General features: G+C 37.0%; 1 protein-coding gene across 2 annotated transcripts; it reads right to left on the bottom strand.

Annotated features, from left to right (window-relative positions):
• Positions 1 to 201: 201 nt before the first annotated feature.
• On the bottom strand, positions 202 to 8,906 carry gdpd1 (glycerophosphodiester phosphodiesterase domain containing 1). Of its 2 annotated transcripts, XM_087282793.1 has the most exons (11): positions 8,823 to 8,906; positions 8,446 to 8,743; positions 7,881 to 7,923; positions 6,998 to 7,133; positions 6,677 to 6,722; positions 6,232 to 6,353; positions 5,995 to 6,084; positions 5,759 to 5,892; positions 2,791 to 2,850; positions 1,949 to 2,000; positions 202 to 1,764 (listed from the first exon to the last, which is right to left on the bottom strand). In XM_087282793.1, exons 2-11 carry the CDS (start codon positions 8,579 to 8,581, stop codon positions 1,627 to 1,629), a joined length of 957 nt encoding a protein of 318 aa, XP_087138919.1. In that variant the 5' UTR covers positions 8,582 to 8,743; positions 8,823 to 8,906; the 3' UTR covers positions 202 to 1,626.
• Positions 8,907 to 9,217: the final 311 nt, after the last annotated feature.

The following is a 9,217-nucleotide window of genomic DNA, read 5'->3' as shown; positions in this document are numbered from 1 at the left end:
CTTTAATATGTCGAGATTTCTAAGCAATATTTTTAAACAATTTGCAGTTAAAGGTTTAGTTAACAAAATTAGTAAGCAATGAAAGGTGTGTTTGAAAATCCAGAGGCCCCTAAGCACCCATAGTTAAGTTAACATCCAAATATTTTATGGCTTCATAATATTTTTTTTATGGTTGTATTTAGGCATAAAGTCAAAACACTCTTTTTAAACCCATTTATAAAACATATTTATTGACCAGATATTTACAAATCCAAATACCATTTATAATAACCTATTTTTTTAATTACAATATTATTATCGTAAATTAAACAGTGCACTAAATATACACAACCAATGAAAGTGGCTTGGAGCAAATGCGAATCAGAAAACTGAACACAACACAAATCCAGGAGTTACTACACCCATGAACACCACACAAAAGGGGAAAACATTGAACTCCACAAATACTTAGCTATGCCAGTTCTCAGATAATCTCCATTCAGATGTGCGTTACTATCATGTCGATTCTAAATGGGTTTTGCTTTTCACAGACGTTCCTTAAAAGAGGGAAACAAAACATTTCCACACCATTGCAATACAGCAAAACTGTAGAAGGACCAACATTTTAAATCTTTACCTATCCTGGAAAAAGTAACACTTGTTTATGAACCAATTACACACAAACTTCTTTCAAAAAAGTAAAACAAACACAACCAGTCAAAAGCTTGGACACACTAGAACGACTATATTTTCCCCGTGATCAGAAACCCTTCTATGCTAAAGTCTACTCTGTGAATACTTGAAATTGGTTTTTGTATGCATTGTTATAATTTAAATTATTGTATTAGTATGTATGGCCATGTTGGAGTGGATATTAAAAGATTTTTAAGTAGCACAGATACAAGTTTTTTGCTTGTATAAAATGTTTTGACTGCAGTTTTAGATACTTTGATCACGTTAACATTGTCAAAAGTAAAAAATAAAAATAACGAAGACTGAGTTGGTGTGTCAAAATTTCTGACTGGTCACAGATAAAATATCACATAACCCTGTAATCTCTTACTGTACAAATTACATGTCAATCAAACACCAAAGTACTGCAGTAAACATTTAAATACCTAATGCACTCTTAATATTGGTCCCTCAACAATCCCAAAAGTAACCCTTGATACCAGTCTTTACTCTCAGTGCCTTGGAAAAAAACGTCAGTAGCTTCGGTCTTGCCATTTAGACAGTATTTCTTCAGTGAGTTCAGTGTTATTGTGGAAACTGATGAAAACAACAACAACAACAATATACCAGCAGGATTTACATCCTTACAATGTAATGAAACTAAACTACATTTTAATAAAACAATGAAGGTGCCTGTAGTAGAGTAAACCTCACAGAAATGTCATGATAATCATGACGTCACTTCAACATATTTGATAATTAATCTTCAGTCTCTTATTGATAACATGTATTGCTTTAGAAGGATTCATGACATATGATTGGCTTTGAGAAGGCTTTGTTGAATCCAGAACTGATAGCAGCCACTTCTACACGCACAGACATAAACATCACAGACTTTGGGGTAATTAAAAGACCCATTTAGAGGCCAAAGATCAATGGAAAACCATATTGATCATTTACTTTGGCCAGCAAGTCCTATTTAATGGTGGTAGTGTAGTTGTTTTTCTCCATAAACTCCTTTAGCTTGGTGGGATAGTCTGTCATAACTCCTGTAGCTCCAAGGTCAAAGGCACGTTGAAAGTCCTCCTCGTCGTTCAACACCCAGATGTACACCTGTGGTTGGAAAAAAAAATAATAATAATACAAAGATCAGTGGAAAGATCCTATGGTAACAATCCAGGCCAGAGCGAAATTCCATTCAGAGCACATGCCATCTGCTCACGCACATCATAGCAATGTTAACCCATACAGCACATGTAGCGTATGACCTAGATCTGACTTGAAGATTAGCACTCACCTGTATTCCTCTGCCTGTCAGATGATCGAACAGAGATTTCCTCATGAGGACCCTGAAAATACATTCAAAATTAGCATTCCTCCATATTTAAGGTATGGTATCAGTTGAGATGTCACTCATTAATTGCAATTGGCAAAAATTGGGATTTTCTTAAATTCAATTCTTGATTTGATTCTTTACTTTTTTTTTGTTTGTTTATTTATCAGCAACTTATAGCTATTTCATGGCAAGATCCATATAGGACACATTATGTATTAACAACTTCATAAAACAGTAAGAGAAGATATAAAAAACTTTACATTTGACATTAAATATGAATTTTTGAATTTCTAATGGATTTATAATAAGTATAAGTAACTTAAAATTTTTCCTGGTGAGACATTTCTAAAAACATCTGGCTAAGTATTCTCTGTATAAAACACTATTTTTTTTGGAGGTAGGCTCATTTTACAAGTTTCTGAATCCATTCAGCTGATTTCTGGGTCTGCCAGGAGCACTTTTAGCTTAGCTTAGCATAAATCATTGAATCAGGTTATTAGCATTAGCAGATTAATAGCACCATTAGCATCTTAATCCAAATTTTTAAAAAGAGTTTAGATATTTTTCCAATTTAAAGCTTGACACTTCAGTAGTTACATTGTGTACTAAGACCAATGGAAAATGTTTCCTTATCTTTGTTTTATGTTTCTTTATCGTTTTAATTACCATCATCACTGAGGTCAGATTGAGCAAAAACATTAAAAGCAAGCAGTTAACCACTTTCCCATAAGAAACCCATAAACCATGTTAAGTCAATATTTAGGTAAAAGGTTCATTGAGGGCCAATGTGTACATAAACTTACTTGTCAGCCAACCATGTTATGAAGCGCTGACTCCGTGTCTGGCGCTGAGGATCTTTGAGCCTGCAAGAGATGAAATCTGTATCACTTTTAAGATCTCCAACAACATCTTTAGAGAGAATCTGTCACACTAGCACTGAGCATCCAAAGTTCATCTGTAGTATCAAATTAATCCAACCAAAGCAAGAGGACTTTAATTAAATTATAAATATTGTGTATGCAAATTAATTTTACAAAGAAGGTTTGCTAAGTGGTTAATTCACCCAATATTAATACATTTATTATTCACCCTCATGGCATTTCATTCCCATGAGACTTTTGTTCATCTTTGGAACACAAATTAAAGTATTTTAGATAAAATCTGAGATCTCTCTCATTCTCTATAGACAGCAAAGGCTATAAAAATTAGGCCTGATAGGGCCCAAGCCCGACAAGTACATTTTGATTGACAGCTTTATAAAGCATGAACCTGTTTACACCCCGACATTATTCAAATGTGCACATGCACACAGCTTGTTTGCCTTTTTTTCCTGAATGAGTCGGTTATATGTGTTTTAACATAATTTATTCATAGCAAACATAGGTTATAGGCCACTTGAAAGTTGGGACAAAGAAATAAAATTTGTCGTCTGTAACATTGTAACATCTCAGCACTCTAAATAGGCCTAGGTACAAACACTCAGCCGTTAAATTGGCCAACACCAATGAAAAGAAGTCTTTCTTAACAAATTAAATTAAAATAAATTCTAAATTATTTGGCAATAACGAAATTAAGATCTGTGGGATTTGTTTTGCCACCTCTTCACAATCTGGCCTTAAGGCCATGGTGAAACTGAACATAAAAAGAATAGCCTAATGCCAACATTAGCCTATATACTCTGACTACACAATGATATTATGGTTTAATTGATATTCATTTATTCCCTTTATTCACCAAGATTAAGCTACATGTTTTTGTGGAGAAACAGGAATGGCTTTAGCACAATCCTGCGCTCAGGATGGTGCGTCCAGCAGATCTGGCTAATTTTGCAAGTTTTGGGTAATGTCAATGTCAATTTTATTTATATAGCACTATTAAACACAACCAAAGGTTGACCAATGTGGTGAACAATAAATCACAAAGAACAAGTATAAAATTATAGCTAAAACAAACAATTCTCACAAATAGTTAATATAGGTAAAAACAACCAAATCTCACTAATAGTTATTATAGCTAAAAACAAACAATTCTCACTGATAAAATGCCAAATCAAAAAGGTAAGTTTTTAACCTAGATTTAAAAACTGACAGCAACAATATAGACCTAATACAGAGGGGCAGAGCATTCCACAAAGTAGGACCAGCTACTGCGAAAGCCCGGTCACCCCTGCATTTCAGCCTCGACTTTGGAATGTATATTGTTTGTTCATCTTCAACCAGCCAAGAACATCCATTTAATTTTCCATGACAGCGGTTTCAATGTAGCGAGTGACCTCATCATCTTCCCTGTCACCTTGCTGTACATACATTGCTGTTTAGCGCTCTACCGTAATACGCAGTGTATGAGTGACCGCCTATGTACCTTGGAGGCTAGAATAACCGTTCCTTTTGGACTGGCGGCTGGCTTGACTACAGTCAAAATTCACTCTTTTAAACTTCTCTGTCATCATTTGTTTTACCTTTGCAGGAAGGGATTTTAATGTTGTAACAAACAATTTGATTACTTTCTCATGCTAATCGAAATGCATCACATGACTATTCATTTACTGCGCAAGCCAAGCCCGGCCGACCCTGTCTAAAATGATAGAAATTAAACCCGTCGGGTCCTGGCAAATATCTTCACCTTTACTCTGGCATGCGCTGCAGCATATGTGCGCATCTGAGCTCCAGCAGTCAGCGGGTGCTTTAAGCACAAAACCCTCAGAGAGCAGTGCACGACGGACAGTTTATCAAGGAGGTACCGCTGGATCGCGTCTCACTATAGTTGTTAAACTTGGTATTTAATTAATTTTGTCTCAATCTAACGACTCTTCGGTCTTTTGAATCTATCAGGTAACGTGTCACAGCTCAGTACACTGCTTCAATCTTTCGCTTTCATGCTTGTACTTAGTAATTTTAGCTAATTCTCAAATACTACTTTTTACATTTTTTACCAACCAAGTTTGTCGATGCCATTATAACGACACAGATCACTGCCTATTCATACCAGAATCCTGTGGAAAAAGTGATTGACAGGTGGTAGTTTGAGTGTAGCTTATCTTTATTTATTTATGATTTGGTTAAGGGTAAAACAAAGACCATGCGGGTCAGGTTGTTGAAACGGTAGGCTACAAATAATTAATTAGTTATGAATTAATTCATTATTCATAAATAAATAACACGTTGTCATCCTCCATCGCGATGTTTCACATTAGACATCGTACAATGCCAAATTTGACGCAGTGGCACAGTAGGTGGTGCTGTCGCCTCAAAGCAAGAAGGTCGCTGGTTCGAGCCTCGGCTGGGTCAGTTGGCGTTTCTGTGTGGAGTTTGCATGTTCTCCCTGCGTTCGCGTGGGTTTACTCCGGGTGCTCCGGTTTCCCCCACAGTCCAAAGACATGCGTTACAGGTGAATCGGGTAAGCTAAATTGTTTGTTTATGAGTGTGAATAAGTGTGTATGGGTGTTTCCCAGAGATGGGTTCCAGCTGGAAGGGCATCCGCTGTGTAAAAACATATGCTGGATAAGTTTGCGGTTCATTCCGCTGTGGCGGCCCCAGATTAATAAAGGGACTAAGCCGAAAAGAAAATGAATGAATGAATGCCAAAATTGGTCAACATCGCCCAACCCTACATTGTATTGGTATATTTTCTGTAAAATATTATAAAATGTATGATGGACATTGTTGTTGTTTTTTTTTCAGGACAAAAGGGACACACTTATTTCTGTTGCTTGAAAACCTTTTTTTTAAACATCATTGACACATATATGACTAAAATGAATATGGTCCTCACTTGGAAACAATTGAAGGCATGGGAATCTCCAGGAATTGTTCTTTTATTGGGACGAAGGGCAGAAGGCCAGTGTAGAATAGACCTAGTAACAGAAGCACCCTAGGCAAACTGAACAAGATTGGGATTTGTGGATTCTGCAAGACAATAGAAAACATCAGATGCTTAGATCTTTAGTACATTTCATTTAGTCAGATTAAAACAAATTTTCCTTTTTAAAAAAAGTATATATTTATCACCTCTTTGTGACATTTCTTAACAATTTCATTGCTGGAGTTTCCCCAGACGGTCAGATCCTGCCTTTTATACTGAATGACCAGCTCAGACACCTGACAAAAAAAAAAAAAGAAGTCGGTAAAAGTCTGCTTCAGACAAATTCAACTCTCTAACCTGATTAATTTAAGTAGTGACAAACAGCAGCATAGAAAGAGGATTGGAGGAAATGAAATTTGAGCAGAACAGCAAATCCCACACACCTTCTTGATGAGGGTGTCATTGTTGACCTTGATGTCGATGTTTACCGGGGTGCTTGGGAAAGCTTCGAACACGTCTCTCAGCAGGGGGATGCGTTTGTCTTCTCCTCCTTCACAGTAGCAGTCTGAAACACATCAAGAATAATGCCACAGTCAGACATGCAAGTCTTTAGGTAGCATATCCCTGTTTGCAGTAACTACAGAATCACTCACACTGCATAAAATCCACACGGTTTTTATAATATGTGATAATAATGTTCCTCAATTTGGAAAAGACCCACATTATCACTGTTCCAAATGAAATTCCATTTGATTAATGACAGAAATCAGTTTTAGAATTCACATTTACATATATTAAATACATTTTATTCAGATTTTTATTTTTAATTCACTATATATTACCCTTAATCAAACTTTTATTTGCACATTATCTGGACTGAAGACTCACCTCGTTTGAAACTGACCCCAAGCTTACAGAGGTAAGGAGGAAGATCCTAAGAAGACAGACATAATTTAACATCACAGCATAATAGTATGGTACCAACTTTAAAGTCTCAAATATTGAGAAGGGTCTGAGTGCAGATTGAGTGCACATCCACGCTCAGACATGCACTCTCAAGAACATCTACACCCAACCCTGCCTAAGACCCTTGTAGTGACGTCACTTCATCTGTTGAGTGCATGTCTGAGCGCGCAAGTCTGCAGCCAGGCACTATTATAAATATTTAGACTTTCGGTGTGAATATAGTAAATAATTAGAAGAACTTACAGCATAAGCCACATCAGCAACGTATGCATTAATGCCAGTCGACCTCTTCAGGCTGGAGTCATGCAATACCACCACCTGCTCATCCTTGGTCAAATGACAGTCCAGCTCCAACATGTCCGTGCCTAGTTTAACAGCACTGGAAAAAACAAAACGCAGAGTAAAGAAAGCACTTACCTTTTATAAACATTCAGATCTCTCTTGTATTTTTATAAGCTGATGATGCCACTTTGACGAATTCTATGTACAAAGGCATATTTGTGGCTCAACAAATGTGTCCAGCAGATGTTTTTGTGCATTTTATCAAATGAAGTAAACATTAAAAGGGAGATTGAGCTATGTGTCAACATATAGCATTACGTTAGGAAAGTAAACTTGATTTTTTTTGTGTACTTTAGCATTCATGCACATTCAAATGCATGGCCTCCCTAAATATATACTATTTGAAAGTAGGCATGTGCCCAAAGTTCATCCTCATCTAGTGTCTGCACTTTTAAAGCTCCAAAGCTTATACGTTTGTAATAGTTTAAAACAGAGTTGCAGACATTTTATATTCCACCCATCTATTGTTTTGCCCTCTTCAACAATGTGTAGTTGTTCTTGATCTGACTCCACCATTTCTTTTCCTACCCGGGTTGAGTACTGACATATGGTCAAACTACAGTACAGTAAATAATGCAAAACAATTCAAAGTGCAAATGAGCTCAGGCAGTACATGGTCAGTTTGAGCATACTGTTCTGATGGCAAAATTCATATAATGTGGACTTGCACGTACATGTGAAAACTTAAGTGTACATTGGGATTTAGTGCACTTTGTAAATTATATTAGGCATATTAAGCAGTCACACTCATCAATGCAAATCCGAGCAATAAACAGCAACTCACTGCTTGAAGGCTGCCATTGTGTTCTCCAAGTTCTCACCAGCCCCTGAAGCAAAACAAATCAATTAATACATTTAAATAACACACACACACACACACACAACCAAGAGTCATGACTGTGTATAGTATGTAAAGTATTTCCAGGGTTCACAGTCCACCCACTCCAGTGTCCATTCAAAGACCAGTATCTAGTACTAGTCAATAATGAACCCTATGGACCAACACTGGCCCAACGTGAACATTTTATATATATATATATATATATATATATATATATATATATATATATATATATATATATATATATATATATAAGACAAATCTGTGGCAAAAAAGGCAAAATCTAAAGGTGTTTTTGTTGTTGCTGCTGTGACACTCATTCATTGACTACATATCAAAACCAAAACCCTTTACTTCCTACCTAGTCAGCACTTGTACATCATAACTCAGTAGATTTTAGTTACTAACACTTAGAAGTACAACGAAATAAAAGTTACTGTATGAACAGTGAGAAGAGACAGTCCCAGACGACTGTCTGGCCGGTCTGGTCTGCTGTCAGTGCACTCACCGCCGCGGTGAGAGATGTGTCTGCTCCGGAAGGCTTCTCTCTTTCGCCGGTGAAGCAGAGACGGACACTTCAGCAGAAACGCCGAGGTTAGCACATATCCGGTGACCGTGGATAAAACGTAAACCACGGCGCTCATTTTCACTTTATTCAGTCGGACAAGCGAGTAAGTCCTGTAAAATCACTTGTTTGATGAAAAATTCATTGAAAAGTAAGTGTCACCGCACCGGCCGGTTTCATCCAGCACCGCTGGCCAGCCGCCGCCGCACTGTATCCGCGATCAGAAGAAACCCGAGCGAATCTTCAAGACAGAACATATAGTATCAGTAAGATTAGACCCTGCTTTAGTTCCACCTTCATGCATTTCTTTGAAAACCCACCCCACGGGCTTGCAGTCCAATGTTTCTTGACAGGCCATCCCCCTGCGCAGTTTACATATTGCTCAGGTCAATAATAATACAGTCGAAGGAATGCGCATGCGCGGTCCGTATATTCAATGACGAGTGAACGCAAGGGGCCGCTCGTGGACAAATAAAAAAACAACAACTGTTTGTTTTATGACAAATGCCCACTTATTGAAGGTGATTGACATTCGCTAATGATTATGAGGTAACAAATATTTATACTATTTGTTATACTTATTAAAAGGCCTAATAACAAACAACACATTGTCTCTAATGCCCTAAAATTAACCATAGCAAAACCTAGTAACCTTAACTTTCCAACCAAAGTCAATACTATAAAATTAGCAGTTAGGACAATCAATGTAGCCTAT

This window comes from Danio rerio, chromosome 15, assembly GCF_052040795.2.
Source record: "Danio rerio strain M-AB ecotype USA chromosome 15, GRCz13ab, whole genome shotgun sequence".
NCBI lineage: Eukaryota > Metazoa > Chordata > Actinopteri > Cypriniformes > Danionidae > Danio > Danio rerio.
The sequence above is the reverse complement of the archived record's forward strand: the minus strand, read 5'-3'. Positions and strand labels throughout refer to the sequence as shown.

What these genes read in the sequence shown, in the direction of transcription:
- gdpd1 (XM_087282793.1), bottom strand. Translation starts at nt 8,581, where the DNA reads ATGAGCGCCGTGGTTTACGTTTTATCCACGGTCACCGGATATGTGCTA. An exon ending in TTGCTGATGTGGCTTATGCT is followed by an intron (nt 6,723 to 6,997) that starts GTAAGTTCTTCT and finishes CTGTCTTCTTAG; the next exon opens with GATCTTCCTCCTTACCTCTG. An exon ending in TGGGGTCAGTTTCAAACGAG is followed by an intron (nt 6,354 to 6,676) that starts GTGAGTCTTCAG and finishes GATGTGTTTCAG; the next exon opens with ACTGCTACTGTGAAGGAGGA.